Source organism: Argentina silus (assembly GCF_951799395.1).
Source record: "Argentina silus genome assembly, chromosome: 5".
In the NCBI taxonomy this organism is placed as follows: domain Eukaryota; kingdom Metazoa; phylum Chordata; class Actinopteri; order Argentiniformes; family Argentinidae; genus Argentina; species Argentina silus.
Window position 1 is genome coordinate 19,949,481 of NC_139659.1, and position 25,519 is coordinate 19,974,999.

At 39.3% G+C, this 25,519-nt stretch overlaps 1 protein-coding gene across 1 annotated transcript; it reads left to right on the forward strand.

The window, feature by feature from the left end:
* Positions 1-13,622: 13,622 nt before the first annotated feature.
* Positions 13,623-23,835, forward strand: LOC310804347 (LIM/homeobox protein Lhx2-like; the record flags this gene model as incomplete). Its single annotated transcript, XM_083669537.1, is given in 6 exon segments — positions 13,623-13,685; positions 13,688-13,825; positions 14,997-15,199; positions 15,696-16,072; positions 22,390-22,595; positions 23,548-23,835. Coding segments are annotated over 6 exon segments (1,275 nt in total).
* Positions 23,836-25,519: the final 1,684 nt, after the last annotated feature.

Here is a 25,519-nt window from a genome sequence, read left to right on the forward strand (position 1 = left end):
GTCTATACAATTTTGGAATTCCATTTTCACATTAAGCAAATTGTCATTTGGCTCACTGCATATTCTTAATCGCAAACTCTCCTTGAAAACACAATAGAACACAATAGTAACTCAAAGTGGCACAATAACAGTAGTATGCAATAATACAATAGCAGCAGTGTCTCTAAAATAAAGAATACAATGGGTCTATAAGACATATAATCTGCTTTTCTACATCTATTTGTACATTGTGGCTGGGATACAACCAAAACAATGTATAGGAATGATGATGGTCAAATAATGAGGATTGTTGTTATGATGATATTCAAGTTGCATGTTTTTGTTATTGTTATGGATTTTGTTGGTTGTAATTTTCGAAAAAAATAAACTTCTACATAAAGTTGTCCTCCATTGTGGAGGGCATCGGGCTGGGCCCACACAGTGGTACAGTACCAGCAGCAGCAGTGTGTGGTGTGTATTGAGGTGCAATTTGTATAAATAGATGATGGGTTCGAGATTCAGCTGTTCTTCAGTCTCACAGCTTGGGGGTAGAAACTGTCTTTGAACCCGGTCGTACTGTATGAGACTTTATACTGAAGAACCGACTGTGAGAGAGTAAGGGGTATATTCTCATTTTATTGCAAATCACCTTAACGGAGGACAATCTCCGATTTATGCATCAAATGTGCATTCGATTTGAGAGGTGTTTCTCATGAATATCATAGACGCACACATTCTCATCTGATATTTAGATAGGTGCACCACCGAGAGCCTCCTGTCCGACTGCATCACTGTCTGGTACGGCAGCTGCACCGCCCATGACCGCAGGGCTCTGCGGAGGGTGGTGAAAACGGCACAGTACATCACAGGGAGTGAACTCCCAGACGTACAGGACATCTATTCCAAGAGGTGTCTGAGGAAGGCCCAAAGATCACAGCCACCCCAGGCATGCCCTGTTCTCTTCCCTACCGTCTGGCAAATGATACCAGAGCATCCAGTCTCCCACCAACAGGTTCCGAGACAGCTTCTACCTCCAAGCCATAAGACTCTTGAACTGATACCCCCAGCTGCCCAGTAACACTACCTGCTGCTCACTCCTGCATACCACTGACACACACATATACTCACACCCACTTCCATCATTGCTGTTTATTTATATTCATATTATTTATTTGTATATATTTCACCCAAGGCCAATTGTCTCACTGTTAGTACTATTGATTGTATATAATGTTTTCTATTGTTATTGTTATTATTATGTTTTATTCCTATCCTTGTTGTTGGTAATCAGGCCTACTACAGATGTATCATAAGCAAACTAAATGATGGAGTTGATGCTTGCTTATAGCCGCACAGTCAAGGGTGTACTGTAGGGTGCTACTGCTAGGGTGCTACTGTAGGGTGCTACTGCTAGGGTGCTACTGTAGGGTGCTACTGTAGGGTGCTAGCAGTCACCATTGAGGAGCACCAGTATTGAAGGTCAGTGTGGAAGAGGTGGTGTTGCAAAAAAAAAAATGTACAACCTGAGGTATGCCTGGTAAAAAGCCAAGGACCCAGTTACAGAAACAGGACCCAGAAGCAGGTCTAAAGTAACAGGTGTCTAAAATAACATTGCAGTTAAAGGGATAGTTCACCCAAATTACAAAATCTGCTATGGCAGTATGTTTTGGGTCATTGTCTTAGTGTATGATGGCAGTGATATTGTCTGTGATATGAATTTGGAGGCATTTGCTTGTACTTCAGCATACAGTACAATATGTTTCTGTACACTTCAGAATACATTCTGCTGCTGCTGTCAGCAGTTACATCATCAATTAAGATAAGTTAGCCAGTTCTTGTGGCAGCTATACATGCCCAAACCATAACACCCCCTCCACCATGTTTCACAGATGAGATGGTATGCTGTAAATCTTGGGCAGATCCCTTTTTCTCCAAACTTTCCTCTTGCAATTACTCTGCTACATGATAATGTTTGTCTTATCTGTCCACAAGACTGTTTTCATACCTCTGCAGGCTTTTTAGGTACTTTTTTATCAAACTGTAACCTGACCATCCATTTGAGGATAAGTGGTTTGGATAGTGGTTTGCACCTTGCAGTGAAGCCTAATTCGGCTAGTGACGTATTCTACAGATGGTAGTCTCTGACACATTCACGCCTACCTCCTGGAGAGTGTTTCTGATCTGTGGGACAGTTGTTTTGGCAGTTTTCTTAATTATGGTGAGAATTCTTCGGCCATCCACTGTAGAAGTGGATACATTTATGTTGGTGTTAAATTGACAAATTGCGACAACATCAATTAACATCAATTCCAAAAATTCTGGAAAACACTTGGAATGCAATAACCACATGTAAGTAAGCCATCATCAATTAAAGGTGCAATATGTATCTTTTTCCCCTTGAAAATGTCACTAAATAACCATACTGAATCATTACTTATGATGCATCAGCAGTCTGTGACTGTGGGTGCACCCGCCAATACCTGGCCCTTCCAAAACATTTCTGGGCGTCTACTACTTGCTGTGGGCGTGTAACCTGTGACTTGTGTGTGTGTGTGGCTCATTGGTTACATACTGTACTGCCTGGGAGCTGCAAGCATGTCTCACTGCTGGAAGCTGACCTAAACAACGGAAGCCTTTGTGTGCAAATAAGTTTCAAACATGTATTCTGATGATTTCCTCTAGTAAACGTCCTGTTTGACATTACAGCATGTCTGACATGTCTTGTTTGGGGAATGAGGGATTAACTTTAGCGAATGTGTTTCCGATGGCTGGCTCATTTCTGAGACTCATTTAAACTAAATAACGACTGCATTTCAACCACACAGGTCTTTCGCTTTTTTCAAGGTCAAGTAACTAAGACATTCGCTGTAGAAAAACATGAAAATTATTTATAGATTCATTGTTTCAGTTCGAATTTAGCAAGGGGAGGGAGAGAGGAGGAGACACCATTCTGCATTGTCATTGCAATTCCCACTACAGTCAAAAGAGGGTGCAATCCTGCAAATGGTGCCTTTACATGTAGCCTTAGACACCTCTTAAAACCACAGATAATAGAGGGGAACACTATCTGACAAGGGAACACATAGTGACACGACACCAGCAGCAACAGGCAGCTATAGTAGCATGCGCACCATCAAAACAGCATGAAGATGCACACGCACAAGTTAATCATTGGTTGGTTGAATAGCCCCTGCCTCTGACCATTGAAGTTGAGATTTAAACAGTTAAAGTAAGGGTTATGGTTATGGTTAAGGTTCGTCCCAAGGATCCCACTTACCATTCCGATAGTGTTGTCATTCCCCTACATAGGCTACAGGCAGGACGTATATATCCCTCATTGACAGTCTACTTATGACCTGTTTGCAGTGTACGAGCAGTGTGTTGCAGAACACAAGCACATGTGGACACCAGATATCACTAAACTCTGTAAGACTGATCCTCACCGTATCATATTTTATCTACGCACAGATGTGGGCAACGCCATGTTTTATGCATGAGCTAACATTATTCCAGACACAGATAATAAATATGCATTTATTCAATTAAGGGTATTTTTATTTGCATACAGATTTAGGACGTAGCCTACCTTGGCTCTTTCGTGTTTATACTGTGAGGGGTGCTTTCTATGCCACGCTGTTTTAATACATTCGATTACAAATGGTCTAGAGCTGCTGTGTGCACCTTCATAAAACCGAGGTATTGGGTTTAGTGTAAAAGTGATGTTTGATACTGTAATATGATGGTAAATTTCCTACTATTGCCATTCATTGTTATGAGATAATGGATTTCACTGTTCGGTCGTGAAGGTTTGTATAAGGTGTTGTAAATAGGATATATGTCCAGTGACATTGTTGGCCCAACATCGAGTTAATTCATCCCAGATCTCTTCCCTCCTCTAACAAGTTTATTTCTCTCTCATACTGTGTGGATGTGTGGGGTAGGACAAGTTCAAAGACAAAGCCACTTTACTTAAAGTAATCCACAGGGTAGACAGGAACCACTTTAGAAAATCATAACAAACAGACGTAATTAGACAACTAGAGAGTTATATAACGAGACAGTCCAAGAGGATCATGAGAGAACATACCACAGCTGAGAGTCAAGCTACCACACAGGAATAACGAAATGTACAACTTAAATAGAAATGTCCTAATGAAATAATAAGAAGCACCTGTGTGCCTGAATGTTCATGGGGCGATCTCCATGCCCCCTAGTGTCCATATGGAACCGTGACACATACGGGTTGTGCATAATGTTGTTTTCCTTGGTTGTGACTTATTGACAACCCTAACTTTGGTACCCGATAAACTTGGTAAAATGGACACACTGGGCCTCATTTATTAACGGAAGTTCCTCAATAAAAAAAATAAAAAACACATTTGTATGTGTAAACCATTTTAATACATGCTCTAAATTATATAAATTATCTTACATTTGCAAACAAATGTCACAATGTGTGAATGAAAACAAAAGCAGTGACAAACATCTTTCCAAAGTTGTGAATAAATGCATTTCTTTGTGTAGGTATCCAATACTTTTGCATTTAGAACTGTTGATTCTGCATTTGCAGATGCATATGTGGATTTGTTTTAATTTGTATACAGAATTTTGGCACTAACATTCTGTTACAGATGGGGGGGCACTTCCCAGTGCGGTCCCTAGGTGTCTCCCTCCGGCCGCCCACTGTGCCGCCTCACTCTCTCACTCTCTCACTCACTCACTCACTCATTCACTCACTCACTCACTCAATCATGGACTTATCACCTGCACCTGTGTTTAATTGTCACTGATGCTTTATGTACCCTCACTCCCCTTCACTCCCTGCTCAGTCTTCACAGTGTGTGCACCGTGTGTTGATCACTTGAGATACAAAAGCCATTGAATCTATATGAGTACTGTTTTGGAGAATGTGTTTTCTCCCTTCTGTTTCAAGTTAAGTCTGTAGCCTTTGAATATACACTCACCAAACACTTTATTAGGAACACTTGCACATCTTCTCCTGGTGGAGGTGATGTAATGGTGTGGGGAATGTTTTCTTGGCACACTTTGGGCCCGTTAATACCAATCAATCATTGCTTGAATGCCACAGCCTATTTGAGTATTGTTGCTGACCATGTGCATCCCTTCATGGCCACAATTTACCCATCTTCTAATGGCTACTTCCAGCATCATAATGCACCATGTCACAAAGCAAAAGTCATCTCAAACTGGTTTCATGAATATGACAATGAGTTCAGCGTTCTTCAGTGGCCTTCCCAGTCACCGGATCTGAATCCAATAGAACACCTATGGGAGGTGGTAGAACGGGATATTCACAGCTTGAAAGTGCACCTGAAAAATCTGCAGGAATTGCGTGATGCAATCATGTCATCATGGACCAGAATCTCCAAGGAATTTCTAACATCTTGTGGAATCAATGCCATGAAGAATTGAGGCTGTTTTGAGAGCAAAGGGAGGCCCTACCCAGTATTAGTATAGTGTTCCTAATAAAGTGTTTGGTGAGTGTATACGAGTACTGTTTTGGAGACTTTGTTTTCTCCCTTCTGTTTTCGAGTAAAGTCTGTGTTTGTATGCTGTTTTGCCTTCTCTACTTTCAAGTAAAAATCCTTTTGTTTGGTATCGCTGCCTACTCTGCCTCCTTTATATGCACCGCACCTGGGTCCGCTCATCATACCAAAACGTTACAACATTCCACATTATAGAGAAATGATCCACAAATGTATTGTTGTTTTTTTATCTTAGTTGACTATCTCCATTTAACTAGACCATCTTGGCAGAAGCTGTAGGCTGGAAAGGCTTCAGCGTCGACTTGGTTTGTACCATACTGTAGATTTTTATTATGGTTTATACTCTGAGGGCGATTGTCGCAAAGTCTAAGCCACAAAGACATCATGAACATTCCACTGTTGCCTGACATCGTTTTGGCCATAAATCGTTGTTTGTGAAGAGGTATATGCCAAGTGGGGTCCTTGGGACGACCATAAAACCTTAACCATTCACCGAGCCATGCAACACAGAGTATTGTGCAAAATCCCAGACATGAATTAAGCTGATGAGGCTGTGCGGAAGATTGTAGTATGGCCTAAACCGTGCCCAGGGCACTCGGAAGAGGTTTTCTTCCCTCCACAACTGCTTATCTACTAAAAAATAGTTGATTAAAGAGGGTATTAATCTAGCTGGCATTTTAACGAAGGTGCTTGTTTGTCTTTCAAAATTGTAAGTTCCCTTTGCTAGCTCCACAGCATTGCTAGCAAAGTAGGTAGCTTGTCAGTTGAAATGATGATCATTGACAAATGTTTGACTTAGCAAAGCTTTATTCAGTACAATACAATGAGTCCATAGTGGACTTTTCATAGGTAACAGCTTAACAGGTGAAACTACTAAACACGGAAAATGTCTAAACTTATATTTTGGGGACAGGGTTGAGCAAAGATGTTATAGTTCATTAGAGATAGCCAAATGAGATGCATTTGTGAATCATTTCTCCATGAACAGGCGGAATGCTAATGCCAAAATTCTGTTACCAAATGAAAATAAATCCACAGGCGTAATTTAATCCTCAAATGCTATAAGATATAACACTAAAGTGTTGTATTGAAATGATTGGATACCTACACAAAGCAATGCTTTTATTTAAACTTTGGAAATATGTTTGTCACCGCTTTAATTTGTATTCACACCTCATGATATTGTTTGCAAATGTAAGAGCATTTATTTTCAAATCATTAGCCGTATTTACAAATCAAAGGAGCAGGGTGTAATTTTTATGGAAATCTGCCACAGCGGCAAAATTCAGTTTGAATATTCAAACAACAACATCCTCCCTAATAATAATATAAATATAATCACCCCCCCTCCCCATCCCCCCATTTCTGAATGTGCACACAATTCGAAGAGGCAGCCACCAGAGACAGAAAGGCGAAAATCGGTGAGTCCCCATAGAACACCTCTGGCAATAACATGTTTATATGCAAACCGAGTGTCTGGTAGGACACTCCATTTTAGAAAACGCTTTTCCCGGACCAAAATAGCGTTGATAAATTAAATATTTCTTTCAAGGGACCTCATTCCCTGATCGCTACCGATTAAACAGTCATTACACCCATTGGGAAGCTTTTAGAAAGCTTCAATGTTACATACTGGACCTTTAAAATAAAATAATGTTTTGCAAATACAAATCAAGAGGTGTTTGTGTGTGGTTTGTGCTTAGTGTTTTTTGTTTGCGGATCATGGTACACATTTGTGAGTTGTATTCATTTACAATAATATTGGCAGTAATATATCTCCATATAGCCTATACTTCGGAAAATGTTCCTATATCTGTAGGCCTAAGTGGTTTGATAAATCCAAACATGCGCATGTGTACGTTCACGATGGAGTTCATTACCATATACTGTACCCTCATTTTCCCATATTTGGTAGTTTTTCTCAAGCAGTGATTGGTGAACACTTCCCCGCGAAATACAGTTTCATTGTAGATCTCCGGGAGGCGTCTTGATCATTGAGATTGCGAATGGTAGGAAATATGCTGAGACCTAGAGTTACAGCTCTGCGCATGTGAAATAAACAACCAGCAACATGACTTTTGCTGCAAATGTTACAATCTGACACGAGCTATTCTGCTTTACAGTGCATCGCGTCATCTTTTATCACATGATAGCCTACTGACTGTAATGTTGCTGCTTATGATAAGGCGTGATCCTCTCGAGGAAGTTAAGTTCAGAGAAGCCTATCCCATCCCATTCAGTCAGTGATTGCGAATTGTCAGCTGAGCCAGAGCAGCGTCAAAACCTCTTTTAGGGGTAGGCTATATACAATCTCTGGCAGATCTCATGGAAACGTTATACAGGAAAACTATTATATTAATAGTAATATTATTATGAAACATTTGGAAATGTTTGATGTTAAACTATGCATGGAATTGGGTTTTTGAACGATTGCTTTTATACTGTATATAGCCAACCAATGTGATTTACCTCCACTTCTTGAATAAATCAATGGATGATTAAAAACTTAAACCACTGTCAATGTCAAGCTCAGTGACTATTCCTGCACTGTGAAGAAGCAATAATAACCCATTTGGAAATGTAAGCTTTGTGTCAAATGTTTCGCTACAAGAGAATATGCCTGTAGGTGATCTCGAGTAGTCGTAACACAACACATTTCAAATAGCCTACGAAAACTTTAGTGAATGCCAAAATGTGTAATTGCACATACGAACGATTTACACACACATTTCTTCTGCTCACATTTAATAAATGAGACCCATACTGTGTAGGCTATGCCACAGAGGAGGCATATCAGAATTAACGTAACATAGGCTTTTGACTCGGCCCAACTGATAATCTGAAAACACTAATGTTTTGCGTCGGCATATATTTCACATGTATCCAAAACCTTATCAACCAAGGATGACATTAACATAAATATGCCTATTTGATCCAGTCACTTCATGGCAAATGCATGAATTGTGTTTTGAAACATGTCCAATAGGTTAGATAATCCATGCTGTGTCATTTGGCATGCCACAGCAGACGCTGGCCCCACATATGGTCTCAAATGCCAGTCTCCTGTGCCAGGCTTCACTGGTATACTTCACTGTCGCTATAGCTTCACACCCACGCGCACTCTCTCTCACAAAACACGCGCAGGCACACACACACACACACACACACACACACAGAGAGAGAGAAGCGCATACCAGCAATGATTATATAATAAGGTCAAGTGGACATTAGATCAAGTGGGAAATTAGCAATATTGAGAGTAGGCCTATTCACATCGTTTTGACACTGAACACACAATTAAAAGGACAAAAGAAACGGAGTTTTGCGTTGGTTCTGGTGGGTTGCACTGCACACACAAGCTACAAACGCGTTTAAAAGGCGAGACGTTATTTTTTTGTATTCAAAAGAGAAATTCGGTTCTTCTATTTTCTCAAATCGTTCTTAATTCGTTGTTTGCACAAGGTCGTTTCAGGGCGGTTTAGCAAGTGATACACAATAACATATTGTTTGAATGTGTGAGCGAAAATGTGCCATATGTTTTGCCAGAGCATGCGCTCGCGCCTCTGACAAGCGCGCAGACTATCCTGTCAAAGTGAAAGTGTTGGGCATGCCTAAATGTTGTGATAGTGGAGAAAGAAAAGGCTACATTGACGCCTCTAACACCAAATCAGAAACACATGCATTTTGACGCCAATTATCTCGTTTGATTCCCCGACATGGTAGAGCAGGCCTACGTGTATGCTATCTTTTTAATTCCTATTCATCTAAAACAAACACAAGTTTCACTTGTACTTACATTTATTCAGCATACGTGAAATGCGTTTTCCCGCCTGGCCTTTTTTTCAGATTGTAAATGTTCTTGTGGTAAGCCCTAGATGTTGATTGCAAATAGTGATGAAGTTTGAGATCACAGATCTAATGAAAAAATACCTTTTTGAAGCGGCACACGGGCGGGCTGGCTGATAAATAAGGACCAAAGCAGTACTGGGCACAATTGCTAACAAGCTCAAGGGTGTTGGAGACGTTCAGCGAGAGCGGCTATAGGCTACAAGGGGTGAGTTTCCCGAAAGCTTCGTAGCGTTAATTATACTTCGTAAAGTCATTCGTACGAGCCTTCGGCAATTTCAGCGGATTTCCCGAAACCCTTCGTAGCTCACGTAGTAGGCTACTTCAACTCTTTCGTCAATTCACGAGAGCTGCAGACCAGTCGTGGAGCAGCCAACGTGCGTCGTTGGGCGAAATGTGCCCTCCCGCTTTACTTTACACATTGATAAAGGACCACAAACATAGAACTAACAAGTTTACATGTCGTAGATGCCCAGAAATAGGTTTTGGCAAGCTTAAACATATACATCAGCGAATATCTTGATTTATTGTGTGGCATATTATTTAAAAAAAAGATGCTACTTATTTTTTACAGCTCAGCATAAAGTCTACATTTCGGATAAAGCGCGTTGCGTATGCCTACATTATGAATGTGAACTGTAACAAAGGCATTTCTTAATCAACATGATTATTATAGCCCATAATATACCACTTTGTGATAGCATATTTTCCCATTTTGGAAACTAACGCATGTATTAACCTCGCTTTCAGATTGTTGCGCACTTGCCTGTCAAAGTGCGCGCCTCATGACATAGGCGAAAGTGTTTTATGAGACCAAGTCCAGTGTCAGTCTTCTGTATTAACCTCTTATTACCCATTTAGGTTGGTATTTCAGTGGAGGAAGCTGATCTGAGAACAGCGCTGCTGGCCTGATAATGCATTGTTCTATACATAGGCAATTCCACTCCACTTCAAGATGAACTTCACGAACGTGTGAGTTACTGTCTGGTTTGGCGAACACTCGCCAAACTTCAACGCACGTAAACTCCTAACTTGTAAACTCGTAAAAAGTCCTATGCCTCATCAAAATATTTGCTAATCATTTTGGGAATCGAGTTTGTAGGCCTACTGGTCGTTATTAATCATAATCCCGACCCCGATAATGTAATACCTAGATAATAACCTTTAGTCAGTTGTGTAAATGAATAGGCTAAACTAAACAACTATAGGCCTACAGAAAATAGGAAACTAAAGGCATTGGAACATAAAACTAGTTTCTCAGCACAATAATTAGGCCCAATTGCAGAGAGGTAGGCCTATTATCACGACGATACATTTTATATTAAACATAACATATAGTCTACAATATGTACTGCTGTTCAATGTTCATTTCAATTAATGCCTAGGCTGCCCGTTGATACAACTCATAAATGCCTCATGCGCCTAGGCTTATCTTACTCAATCATAACCCCAAATACACAAGGTTGTCTTACTCAATTGTTTGGACACAATGTATTTGTAAACAAATAATGTATATCTTAAAAAGAAAAAGAAAAAATATAGAACAATATCATGTTGATTTCAGACCATCAGTCCTTGCATCGCTCCATATGAATTTGAGGGTTACATTTCTTAAACCCCATCCGTCAGCTTAATAGCAATGAGTATCCAAAACGAATGGAGCTAGGTTTTTTACTAGGTTTTGCTATCAACTCCTTGTCCAGAATTCTATCCAGAAGAATAATATTGTGTCATGAATTATCGCCATGAAGTTAAGTTCTCGGTGTGGTAAGACGAAGTTGTCAGACGGTGTGCGTCTCATTTGGCACACGAACTGTGTGTGTCAACTGGGATCCCAGCATCGCTTGACTAAACGACATAATCTTTACATTGAAAACTGAACACTGAAGTAACACTTGGAAACTTTCTGTTTCGGTTGCATGCTTTGGTGAGGAACGTTTATTTTATGTGCCTGCAAAAATACAAATAATGTGTCTATTATGCCTATTACCAAACATGATCACATCATTTATTATTAATATTATGTATTTATTATTATTATTTTTCCCTTCGCATATGCACATTTAAAAAGAATATATAGGCCTATATAAATGCTGTAGGTCTATAAGATTCTCATTTGAATTGCATTACATATTGTGGTTAGAAAGAATTCATTCTCAAATAAAAATACCAAAATATGTTTTTTCCAAAAAAAGTTAGCCCCCTGCATCTTGACAGATGAAGAAATATGAAAAAAGACCATGTAACGCCACGCTCAATGGCCGTTAATTACATGTATTAATCACGTGTATTGCAGCTCAGTGCTGGTAGTATGGTGTCGGGCCGACCGAAAGCCGAAGTCCCCTGCGGCTATAGCGTTGTTGTTCTTTGTCGGAGTTTAGTCACGGGTATTGCGACCGAGCTGGTCCAGCATTCTGTGTTGAATGCGTCTGTCGGGGTTCGGGAACAGATGGTGCAGGAGTCAGCGGATGACGTTGCTAAGAGGTGCGGTGAGGTAACGGAGGGCCTGTGATTTGTTCACCTGTCACTTTCCCTTTGTTGAGATGTTTGGCGTTTCACCGCAGTTACATTGACCGTCTGTCCATGCACTTTCGCTCATCTCAGTTTCTCACAACAAAAAACAGTGACAATTGATAGCCCACAAAGTAGAAATAAGAAAAACAACATCAATTGTATATAGTCATTATAATCACAAGAATGAAAGCTTCAAATGTACCACCTGGAATTGACAAATTAATTATTCTCTCATAGATCGCGAGAGCTAGCTTTATTCTCACGTTTTATTACGCTCTCGAATTCACACACACACACACACACACACACACACACACACACACACACACACCTCCTATGACAAGCACCATGCTTTTGTTTATAGGCCGAAATTAAGACATACAATGGTGTACGCTAATAGGTATTCTGACATTATTATATATGTTTTTTTTTTGCACGAGACATCGCATGACTTTTCAACCTTAAACTCTTGTGCAAATGATCATACAATAGATTGATATAGACAACAATTGCAACGTTTGAAAAACGACGTTTACAAAATTGTAGTCTAATCTGAAAAGGGTCAAATTGGGAATAATCCTTTTGACTTCACTTAACCTATAACAGTAATATAATGACTTATACACGAGGGTTGCCTTGCCGTTGCATTGATTTCGACGTTCGTGATTGTATAGCCTACAAAAAGTAAAGCATGCCAATTATAAAACATATAGGCCGAAACCAACATCAAGAGATTACGGTCTTGCAGTTAGGTCAACATTTTGCCTTTAAAATTCGAAACTCGATGCATCTGTGGTAATTACCAAATTGATGACGTTTGCAAACCAATGAACGAGTAAAAAGGCTGCATGACGTAGGACTCCCAGTAGAAAAAGGCGCGGAGTACTATAGGTACGGAGAAGGTAGGAAGCGAAACGAGACTCAGAGGCCGCTACGGGGAGTCTTGACAAGGGATTTGTACAGATCGAACCAATAGTAAATTCCTCCTCCTAAATCACATACACACACACGGACGAGCGCGCGCGCGCGCAAACACACACACACACACACACACACACACACACACACACTTCTCGTGTAGCCGAAGAGAGGGGTAGCCTACACGTCAGGAAAGAACGTCAGTTTTGTGGTCACCCGCAGACACGAACAATATAGGCTGGGTCGTATAATCGTACGCATTAGTTCGTCGTGTTGTTATTTTGGTCTTTCGTTTATTAACATTTGTTGGTGCTACCTGGGCAGCTTTACATCAGCATCAACGATCACTGAAATTCGTCTGTGTTGTGTGGTCCTACACTCACGAATCAACGCCAGAGTGAAGGGCAACTACGGATATCTACCAGCCAGAATCTTTTTAGTATTTTGTCTTTTTTTTTCTCATATTGTCTCGTGGAATACTTTTGCCTCCTGTAACGAGCAATTTTTTTCCCTTTTGCGAGTGTTTTCGCTGTTCTCCGACAACTTCCTTCTAATGACCGACTGAAGTCAGTGCGTTGATATTTCTCTGAAATCCGCAAATTACACGATTATTCAATTCACCTACACCGTGCTTTGCTGGTATGTTTTATCGTTGTTATGTGGAGCTCGTGCTTGTAATTATGCATATAGTGCATTTCTATTGAAAACGTGTTTCAGGATGACAAACAAACACTTTGTAATGTTTTTCTTTTTATCATAGCCATACAATCGTTAAAAAAGGGCCTCCGTAACTCCTTATCTTTTTTGTATATTTTGGCCTGGATTTTTTTTTTTATCAAACCAATTGGAACCATTTCAATGCATGGCATAGGTTTGCGTCTCATCGAAGTTTTGCCTTACAGGTCTGGGGGAGACAAGTGTATAGCCCTCCAGCCCACGCAATGCTGTTTCACGGCCTCCCCGGAGGTGAAATGCAGGGGGTCATCGACGAAATGGACCGAAGAGCGAAGGGCGGTTCTACTGCCATCAGTTCAGCAATAGACATGGGGGAAACTGAGACGGTATGTACGCTTTTGAGGAAACGAACTCTTCGGAAGTAGGCCGATCCTTGGGTACAACATTTATGAGGGAATATGCTTGGGAAAAAGGAGTATAGTTCATAGGAAGACATTTGATACAGCCTACACTTGCACATGTATGAGTAGCCTAAGCCTGTATCTTCCCGTATGCCTCTTACAATCTAAAAAGCTAAATCATTATATACATTTTTAGATTCAGATTTCAAGGTGGATTTGGATTTTCGGTGGGTTGTGGTGGACTGACAGTAACCTACTGAGAATTTCATTAAATTATGATTATATTGAAAATCTAAACATCTTCCTATACATATTATAGTATAGTTAGTATAAGTATCCGTTTTAAGGTAATGCACGTCTATTCATATCCCTTCATTAATTCTACGATATCATGTGCACATTTTTGTCCCTAAACGAATGATCATTTCTAAACAATAAATTGGCTTCTCGTAAATTTAGAAAATACTTCATAGAGTATGAATCGTTTTTATAGTATAGGTATATAGGCCTATAGCGAAAAATAACTTAAAGTTTTGATTTAATCTACAACTGGGTTAGGTTTAAAGCGTCATATTCTATTTATTGGCCTACGAACTCAATATTAATTAATACATCAATTATTGAAAGTGTTGAATATGGCCTGTAAACTAAATATGTTTATTTAAAATAGCCTATTAGATTATAACTTTCAGTTCAGGCCTTATTATTGATGCTGATGTTTGATTATATCAGTTGGCTATTGTAGGCCTAATATAAAATAGGCTTAAATTACTATGTTTTGTTGTCAGCACAATTCGTTTAGCTGTGTATTGTTTGTGTATTTCTGTCATGTGAATTATGTGCATAGCCTTACTTATTTGGACACATCTCTCTAATTTCGAAGCCTATATCACATGACACCCATAAGACTACCTTTCCAAAATTGTTCTTTGTGGTTCAGCCCATTGCTTTTATAATCCACATTTTTTTTTGCATTGTGTGGTGTTAGCATTTGACCTGCTGTTTACACGGATGAAAACCCTTCAAAACCAGACGCTTTATGCTTTTTACGTTATGTGTTATGCTGCTATCTTGAAATGTAGATCCATAAGTGATAGCCTACCAAACAGCTGTTGTTAATGTCAACATAAGAGCTATTTCCTTTCCCCCCCCTCAGAGTATGACGTCCATCAACAGCGATCGTGTGGCCCTGTGCGCGGGCTGCGGGGGGAAAATATCCGACCGCTACTACTTGCTCGCGGTGGACAAACAGTGGCACATGCGCTGTCTTAAGTGCTGCGAGTGCAAACTCAACCTAGAGTCCGAGTTGACTTGTTTCAGTAAAGACGGAAGCATATATTGCAAAGAAGATTACTACAGGTAACACATTATACAAAGCTATTGCTACAATAAACAATGACAACAAACAAACAAACAAACAAACAAACAAACAAAAACTATCAAATTAGGCTAACTCGTCTGTAGGCCTTGTTGGTGCTGTCTGATGATAATGCTGATAAGCTAATGTTCAATATTCCCAAGCATTCATTTTCACATTACCGTGGTTCTGAGTTTTGGGATGTTTAGAAGTCCTTCCTAAAATGACATATCTTGACATATATGTAGAAAATCTACATTTTAAATCACAAATACGCCCTATATATGCCTAAAAGAGCATATGCCTATCATATATCAGTTGAATTGGGCCAATATGCCCCCTTAAGGCCTAGTACAAGGCAACAATAACAAACGTTATTACGCCTCTTTAGCTATATCTCACCACAGAGGTTTCTGAAATCAAAATTCTCGTTGTTTGCCCTGTTTTGAATCTAAATTCTCTACGTGTTCTTGTGATACGCTGTCTTCTCCCAAGCAGGAGGTTTTCTGTCCAGAGATGCGCCCGGTGCCATCTCGGGATCTCGGCGTCGGAGATGGTCATGCGGGCGAGGGACTTGGTTTACCACTTGAACTGTTTCACCTGCACCTCCTGCAATAAAATGCTCACCACAGGAGATCATTTCGGGATGCGGGACAGCCTTGTTTACTGCCGTCTACACTTTGAGACACTCATACAAGGGGAATATCAAGGGCATTTCAATCACGCGGATGTAGCCTCGGGCAAAGGATTTGGTGCGGGGACGACAAACTCTCAGGGACTGCCCTACTATAGCGGCGTTGGGACGGTGCAAAAAGGCAGGCCGAGGAAGCGAAAAAGTCCCGGGCCTGGAGCGGATCTGGCCGCTTATAACGCAGGTAGGAGTTTATAAACAACCGTTGCCATGTGGGTTACAATTGATATTTCATTTGGGAATGCCAAGAGGCAGATTTACACACAGGGTGTTTTTGAGCTCAAAGAAATCATAACATGTGGCTATTGTCAATGTCCCTTATCAAATTTCATAACAGGGAGTGAAACAAATGGACACATTCAAATTAGTAGTTTGAAATAGGCCTTAGAGTCTAACTGAATTTACAACCCAAACACGACCTTAGATTGATCAAATAGGTCGAGCAGACGAATTTATCCATGATGCGGGAACATTACATACTGAAACGGGATTAAAACATGATTAAAAGACCTACATTTTGTGTTTCAATCAATTTTACGCGATAGCACATGCGGCAATACACACACAATTTGATGCTGTGTGAGTGAAAAGCAAATAGTGGAAGATAGTTTGATTGATAGTGGAAGATATATTACTTATAAATTGATACTATTTGGGTTCTCTCAATCATGTTTTAAAAATAAAAACTTAATTTATTATTGCACAATTATCTATTGTCAAAATCGGACGTGTGAGAAAGTCAATTTTGGAGGCCTCTGGCCCAATATGCACTTGGGAGTTAGGGTTCGGGCGTTCGTGTTGTGACGAAGTCCTGACTCGTATCTATATTTCTTACCACAATCTAGTTTTTTTTAGATAACCTGTTTTCAGCAGCCTATGCTTACTTATGTCCATACTCACCTCTAGTCTATTGAAGCCCTTAATTATTGAAAAGGGTATACCTTTTAAATTATCTTACTGAGTCAATTAATTATGTCCCACTACTCTTCGGTCCGATGTGAAAGATATTTAGACGATAGAGGCAGACAAGTGTAAAATAGCTCAGATGAGGGCCAAGACTTCAATAAAAGACGAGAGAGAGAGAGAGAGAGAGAGAGAGAGAGAGAGAGAGAGAGAGAGAGAGAGGAAGCAGTCTGTCCTATGTTACTTCTGTGATGAAATTCTCATGGGATTTTGGTTCTGTAAATCAATGTCGAATTTCTTGTAGAACATGGGCAAACCTGCAGAATGAATAAAAAGCTCCCCTGTGCAGATTGAAGAGAATGCCTCCTGCAGTTAGGAATATATTATCCTTTTATAAATAAAGAACTGCCCAGCATCACCGATTCCCAAGCTCCGTAAGTTTAAGGAATCACTCACTTCTGTCTTGCTGCTATTAGCTGTTATTAGATAAGGCCATATGGTTTTGACATTATAGGTATTATGATAATAGGGCATTAGCCTAATTATGTCGATGATTATAGGCCTATTGCATAACATTCCTTCATAGTAGAATAATAGGACGAGTAGGCTAATGATAGGTTGTCTTGGCTGCATTATGATAATAGGCTCTAACGATAAAATCCTTACTTAATTTCCATGTTGCCAAACAGCTCAGTGATTAAATTTGAATAACAAAAGATCATTTTCGAAAGGTTTAGGCCAGTAGGCCTATAGCCTAACCTGAGCTAAAACAAATAAAACGTTTATGATTTCTGTTCGCTTAACATTTTGCAATGTACAGTGTGTAAAGACTAGGCATATACAATTTAGCATGACATTTTAGTTTTAACCAGGCCTACATAGGGCCACACTGCAGGCGCATGCGTAGTAAAATTATATTTGGTTGTTCGGGGGTCTGGGACAGTGCAAAACTTTGTGAAGTAAAGAGTATGGTATGGTTTTACATGCACAACGTGAAACGCATTAGTATCGATATATTTGTTCTCCTTTAAATCGGATTTCTGGTGAAATCTTCCAAATAATCGATAGCCTATGGAGCACTTAATTAACTTAGGAAGCCTATTGAACAAAACATGTAATTTGTATGTAAGTTAATCAACAACAGGCTTTATTGCTACGAATAGGCCTTTATCAATAGCATCACAGAGATGGTTCTTCCTCTCTTCTTTCTTTCTTTCTTTCTTTCTTTCTTTCTCTCTCTTTTTCTATTTTGGAGCTCTACTGCCACCTGAGGGCGTTTGTTGAGAACATTCCTTTCACTGGCATCAGGAGCTGTAGGGTCAAATTCAGTCAAACCCGCACCATTGGAAATCCACATTGCTCGTTGACTGCATTTTACTATTTTTTAAATGTAAAAATGTGGTTTCTTTCTGTGTTTCTGCTTGAATTCCAGCACACATACATTGCCACTCCATGAGCATTTTAGGAAAACTGATGTTATAACTGACTTTGTCTGTTGGTTATATCGTTTTATATCAGTCATGATGGGAAATAATATGGTGCAGTAACGTCTAATTCAAGACATTGTATGAAACATCTTAAAAATACATTGATTCACAGTCATATGCCAACCACAGAAAGACGATGGAAAATAACCGTGGGCAATGTTGAAACCAAATAATGTCGCACCATAGAATGTGGTAATTTAGGGGATGGCTCCCCCATGGACATTTTATATGGTGTCACAGTTGTGCAACAGTCAAAAACTAACCAAAGTGATGTTATACAGCAGTTGTGAAAGTATTGTTGTTTTTTAAAACGTCAAAATGCAAACACTGGAGCTCTGTAGCTTTTGGAATGTTGGATTGACAATGTTTTTTGATGGTTGCTGGTTCGTCACATGTTGGTTGTAATTAACAGTTTATTAGATGTTGTTATATAATGGTTATTTTTCAAGGTTGACTTAAGATTGTCATTTGATGCTCATCATCTGTTATGCTACATGATTGCACATGAGTTGAAAATGAATATTTTCTTAACATTGGCAGTTGACAGTCAGGATCAGACACTCACAGTTGAAAATAATCATTTTTAAAATGTTGCCTATTTACTTAAATACAATGTTAACATTCTAATATTGATGTAACATGAACTTCCTAACCAAATGGATACTTAGGCTATAAAAGATCAAACTTTAGTTTTTGCCTATCTGAAAAGGCTATTGTAACAACAATACAATTCTTACAAATGTTCAAAATGTCCAAATATTCTCTGTGTTATGGAATGTCTTTACAGCCTCAAGGAAAGTTTTTCCCCAAGTTTCTAATTTCTCTGATCTGAATCTCTGAATCCGAACCCAATTATTACTCTTGTGTTACAGCAGTGGACTAGTGGCATTGTGGACAGAACAATGTACTAAAGCCCAAAAGATGGGTTCAAATCCCAAACGGGGTCATAAAGAACAGTGTTTATTAAATTGTAGTGCATGGAGACAGCACTCAAATAGCTTATGTTAAGTAAAGCATTCAAGTTCTATTAATTTCCCTTTGGTTAGGAAACAGTGGGCAACCTTGTTACAGTGTTGCATCTTGAGTCAAATAATGCATTGCTGCACCACACCATTTTCCTCTATATGCGGATGGTTATGGTTAGCAGACAGATCATACCATACACCATCATACCATGTTGGTTTATGGTTGTCATTAGATCGTCATCATCCAATGTTGCTAAATTGTTGATCAGTTGAAAAGTTTTTTTTTTAAATCAGCATTTTACAGTCATCACACAACTGTGTAACAAGGTTGCATGTGGACTGTAAAGGCTAGTTTTATGTCAAGATCAAACATTGTAATAAGGTTGCCCATGAGTGGATGTTGATGCAATGTTCAGTGTCAACATTTCTGTCAAGTATTGACTAAGAAAACACAATGGTCCAGTATGTAGGATATGAGCTTTGAAATAGTGTGATAAATCGTTAGCGATCAGGGAATGAGGTCGCGTGATAAAGAACGTTCAGTAAAGAGTGCTGTTTTGGTCCACAAAAGATATTTTTTTAAATCTAGTGTTGAGGTCAAGCACTGGCTTTTACGTACCATTTTTACATCTCAGCTGTTTAGAAGGATATGCACATATTTGCCGCTTTTAAAAAATGTAGCATATTTATTTTTTCAATTGTCAGTGTAGCCACTGCACCCTTTAATTACAGTAAAGTTGCAATGCTTTACTTAACATTAACATAAGCTATATAAGTATTTTGCTCATGTACTCTGATAGAATGCTCATTGTACTTTGCGACCTTATCTGGGATTTGAACCCATAACCTTTTGATAAGCAGTGTATTGTTCTCTCTACCAGTCCACTGCAGCAGAACAAAGAGAATCAGAGAAATTAAAAACTTGGGCAAATACTTTTGTTGAGGTTGTAAAGACATTCCATAAAACAGAGAATAGTTGGATATTTGCAAGAATAGATGTTTTTTGTTGTTGTAAAAGTCTTTTCAAAATGGTCTTACTTTGATCCTTTTTCATTACTTTTACTACTATTTGTTTTGAAATAAATATTTCAAAACAGATTTCATCCTAGTTGCATTTTTTTAACCTTTTATCTTCATGGCATGTTTAGCTTTGTTACATTATGCCATTATTGATATACAGTAGGCTTTGCATAATGTTCAAACTTCTTAACATTTGTGAGCTCAATGGAGGTGTATTATCAATTGTGTCTGGATTCAGAAATGGACTTAAACTAAATTGGGAGTTACATAGACATCATATGCTGACGTTAAGAAAACGTTCATATTCAACCCATGTGCAACGGTTTAGAAATGTTTGATGGTGACTATCCTATGACAACCCTAATCCAAAATAACCATTCAATTACAACATCTAAAATACTGTTAATTTGTACCATGTAACTGAGCTACAACTTTCTAATATCAATCTTACTCCAACATTGTAATAGTACAGAGCTAGAGCGTTGTAATTATGACTTCTAAAAAAAATGGCACTTTCAATCATCTCACAACACTCACGGAGCTCTTTATTAGGAACACTATACTAATACTGGGTAGGGCCTCCCTTTGCTCTCAAAACAGCCTCAGTTCTTCGTGGCATTGATTCCAAAAGATGTTGGAAACATTCCTTTGAGATTCTGGTCCATGATGACATGATTTCATCACGTAATTCCTGCAGATTTTTCAGGTGCACTTTCAAGCTGTGAATCTCCCGTTCTACCACATCCCAAAGGTGTTGTATTGGATTCAGATCCGGTGACTGGGAAGGCCACTGAAGAACACTGAACTCATTGTCATGTTCATAAAACCAGTTTGAGACGACTTTTGCTTTGTGACATGACGCATTATCATGCTGGAAGTAGCCATTAGAAGATGGGTAAATTGTGGCCATGAAGGGCTGCACATGGTCAGCAACAATACTCAAATAGGCTGTGGCATTCAACATTATTGGTATTAACAGGCCCAAAGTGTGCCATGAAAACATTCCCCACACCATTACACCACCTCCTCCATGAGAAAGTGTACAGGTGTTCCTAATAAAGTGTTCAGTGAGTGTACAATTTCAGTTGGTTAGATTCTGACCGTTGCACACAACCGCAACACCACCAAAAAATGCCAATGGGGTATTGTCTTGCAAGTAAAGATAACAATCATTCTAACTACTAATTTAAAAAATATATAATTTTGGTTAATGTTGTTTGTAATCACTGTGTTAATTTTTTATTTTTAAGAAATGCAAATGCATAGCTTTCAACCACTGCCAATGCACTTGATGAGTTATGGAAGTATTGCCGAAGGTTTGGCCCACGATGCAATAAACTGCATGGTATACATATGTTACATATGTTACTCTTGCTTGATTCAATTTAGTAAAAAGTATCAGATTTGAATTATTTCTCCACTGATGCCACTGGAGCCACTGAAATGCAGTAATAATGATTATTCTAACAATACTATTACTACTACTGATAATTGTAATATTATATTAATAATACTAATAATGATATTATCATTTGGAATGATAATAATTCTATCAGAATAGCCAGAAAAGGAAAATATTCTATTCCAGAGCAATACTGTTATGTGAAATGGACCGTTTCAGCTTCCCTTTGAGACTCATCTTCAGCCTCTGAAGCTTCACTGTGAAAATAAACACAGTACTGGAACAAAATGAAGGATCACCAAGAAGAAATAACAGACAATAGGAACTGTAATCTATATTACATACACCACTTACTCATAAGAAGCAATATGAGATATTCATGTCAAGGCTCCATTGATGACAAAGTAGAACATGTGACAAAAAAATACTTGAATTTTGGGCCGCATTCACTTACCATTTATTAGAAATAGTGATTGCTGTGTTAACTTAACCAGTCCATATCAAGAGTATCATTTAATAGATAACACACAATTTCCTGCCATAGCATTACCATTCATTACAGTAACACATAAATGCACTTTAGCTGTGCCATAAAGAAACATTGCTAAAATAATAATGGCTGATAGGAATAATGACATAGATATGTGCCTCCTAACTTCCAGCCTGCGTGGGTTATCAGTTGAACCATAAGCTAACCTGTGTGTATCATCGTGTCTCCCTCAAGCGTTGAGTTGCAATGAGAATGACGGAGACCACCTGGACCATGACTCCCACTACTCATCAAGCCAGAAGTCCAAGCGCATGCGGACCTCCTTCAAACACCACCAGCTACGGACCATGAAGTCTTACTTTGCTATCAACCACAACCCGGACGCCAAGGACCTCAAACAGCTGGCCCAGAAAACGGGGCTCACCAAACGGGTGCTGCAGGTAAGAAAGCCCTCATTTTGCCCATGCTGATGATGAGCTGTGAGACAATGCTCTGTTGTGTGGTAATATCAACCTACTGTACAAGAAAGAGATCTATACTTGGGTTGGAATGGCTACTTTGTAGACTTGATTTGTGTGGTTAGGGACATTGTTTTCAGTCACTTCCTGATGCTCGATTTGATATTTACATATAACGTAGTTGTAATTAAGCCTATATTGCCATCTTGCAAACTGTACTGCTTGGATGTGATGTATGTACTCTGATAGTGGTACAAAATGCAAGGCAAATCTAAAAAGGAAGTTTTTGATTTGTGTAATCACTGAAGTAATATGATTATCTCAAATCATCAATTCCCAGAAAACCTGGAAATGGTCAAACCTGTTTCTATCCCTCTCAACATAATCCTTTTGCATAATAACATATGAAAGATAGATTTTGTCCACCTCAGTGGAGATTGGTATTAGTCATAGCTAAGCTTTACCTGACCACATGACTAAACCAGGGATAAGTTTATCCTAGTCAGGTCATGAAAACTCAGGGCCCTAGTCATAATCAAGAGAGTGTTTAAAGGTTTTGCTTTTGTTTTTCAATGAGAGAAAAAAATGTCAGTGAGTTATGTTGCAAACTGCTAAGCATTTGATATGGGAATTCAAAATGATGGACCATTTGCACAAATATAAACGAGTACAAATTAGAAAAAAAACAGACACGATGTAAAACAGATCTAATGAACATAACGAGGAAAACAAAATTGTCATCTGGCTTTGATGTATTAACATTTTCATGTTTGTCATTTTGATTTGAAACACACTCTCCCCCTTCTCTCACTCTCTCTCTACCCATCCCCCCTTTCTCTCTTGAAAGCCATCCCCCCATCCCAGCCTTCAGTTTACAATAACACAAATATTTTCTAATGCATTTACACATTCTTTTTTCTTTTGTTCTCTGAAGGTGTGGTTCCAGAACGCCCGGGCCAAGTTTAGACGAAACATCCTCCGTCAGGAGAGCACAGGGGTGGACAAGGTGTCGGACGGCTCCACTCTACCAGGGGGGTCGCCCTCAGGCCCCCCCTCTGAGCTCTCAAATGGCTCAATGAGCCCCTGCAGCACCCACACCACTTTGACAGACTTGACGAGCCCCTCCATGCCTACGGTTAACCCCGTACTGACCGCCGTGCTGGGCCTGGACTCCCACGACTCTATGAGCCCCTCCCAGACTACCCTCACCAGCCTTTTCTGATGTCAGATGGAGCCCACCCATCTCCAAACATCTCAATGTCCCACCTGCTCAGTCAAAGACTAAAAGTGACTCAAAGACTCAAGAGTGTGACACTTAAAAACATGATATTCCCCCTTGACCTGAGGTTTCTGCCCCTGTCTGTTTTAGTATCTTTGTGTGAATGGCAACAAAGCCTTCTGGAGCGGTTGGTTGGATCATAAGAGCTGAAGAGACTTTGTTTTCCGTTTTATGTTTTTATCTTTGTTTCCTTCATGCTTGTTGACTAATGCTACCTTACTTAACCTGTGATTTGGATTCTCACTTCCCACAATGCCTCTTGTTTCTTGGATGATATTCATGAAAAGATCAGGCCAGGATGATTAACTGAAAAAATAGCTTTGGAAAAGGCATTAAAAGGGTTAAACACAGATGCAACGTTTCAAGATTAACCAGAAGACTCTACCGTGCCTTACATTTTATTTAACAAAGAAATCCCTGTGTTACAGAGTATATTTCTAATTTAGGTGGTATATTTCTAGAAATGTGTTATAGAATGCATACAGAATGGACACCGCTAAAAACTGCATTCACTTACAACATGAACATAATGACAGCAGGTTTACCTTATAATCCACTCTCTATACAGTGAAAACACTATGATAGTAATGTCAATGGTAAAAAAAAAGAAGATATTTCTAAGAATAGTATTGCTATTAACTAGCATTAAACTAATAATGTTAAACACACAAGCTATTATTGAGGAACTCTTTTGTGATCTGTGCGCTTAACTTGGACTTTCACTTGATATCTATGGGAGATATATGCACAAAATCGAGTTATGCATATATTCAAGTTAGGATCTGGCATAGTTTGAATACCTCAGTAACAAAAAATACTTGCTACAGTACTTGCACACTAACACAAATGCCATAACAAACCGAGTGCTTCTTCAAGATCAAATACTTTTAATTTACACTTCATAGTAACACTTCATATGAGTGAATACTATTTGGCTCTATGGTTATTGGCATATACTCTATAGACCAGATATAGATGCACTTGCATCAAATGCGGGTACTCATTATTCAGTCTGCAACCATGCTCACGATGCTGGGCATGCACTTGTGTGCACATACTGTACTTACCTCAGTATAAGACTCTGTACATTTTCTTGCTTTTGAAACACAAACTAAGATGGAACATGGATGCATTCAAGTTGCCCCTATCCACAGATCTAGAATCAGATTACCCCCCCTACCCCTCAAATCCTAACCTGACCATGCTGAATACTGAATACATGTACTCTATATGTGGGTTAAGGACGACGTCTACCAACGTAACTCTGCATTCAACTCTGGCCCCCCTGCCTAAAGAACCGCAGAGATCTATCCAAAATGGTTGTGTGGACGTTGGTGTCAGTAAATTGAGACTAATCAGGGATTTGGTAAGGAGTGTTCCTGACATGAAGAATCAAGATGCCTTCTTTTTGACTGTGACTACCCTTACCCATCAATGTGGAGGGTGCTTTCCTTTTCCCTTGTGTGTGTGGGTAGCTGCTGTTAGGGATTTGACATCCCTATAACCACATGGTCTTTTGTTTGTCCTCCCAATCTTGTACAATTGCCCCTTTTTGATGTACTTACTGTAAACCTTCAGTTCTTTGAAAACATAAAATGGTGAACAAAACTGGATGTTGTCTCTTGTG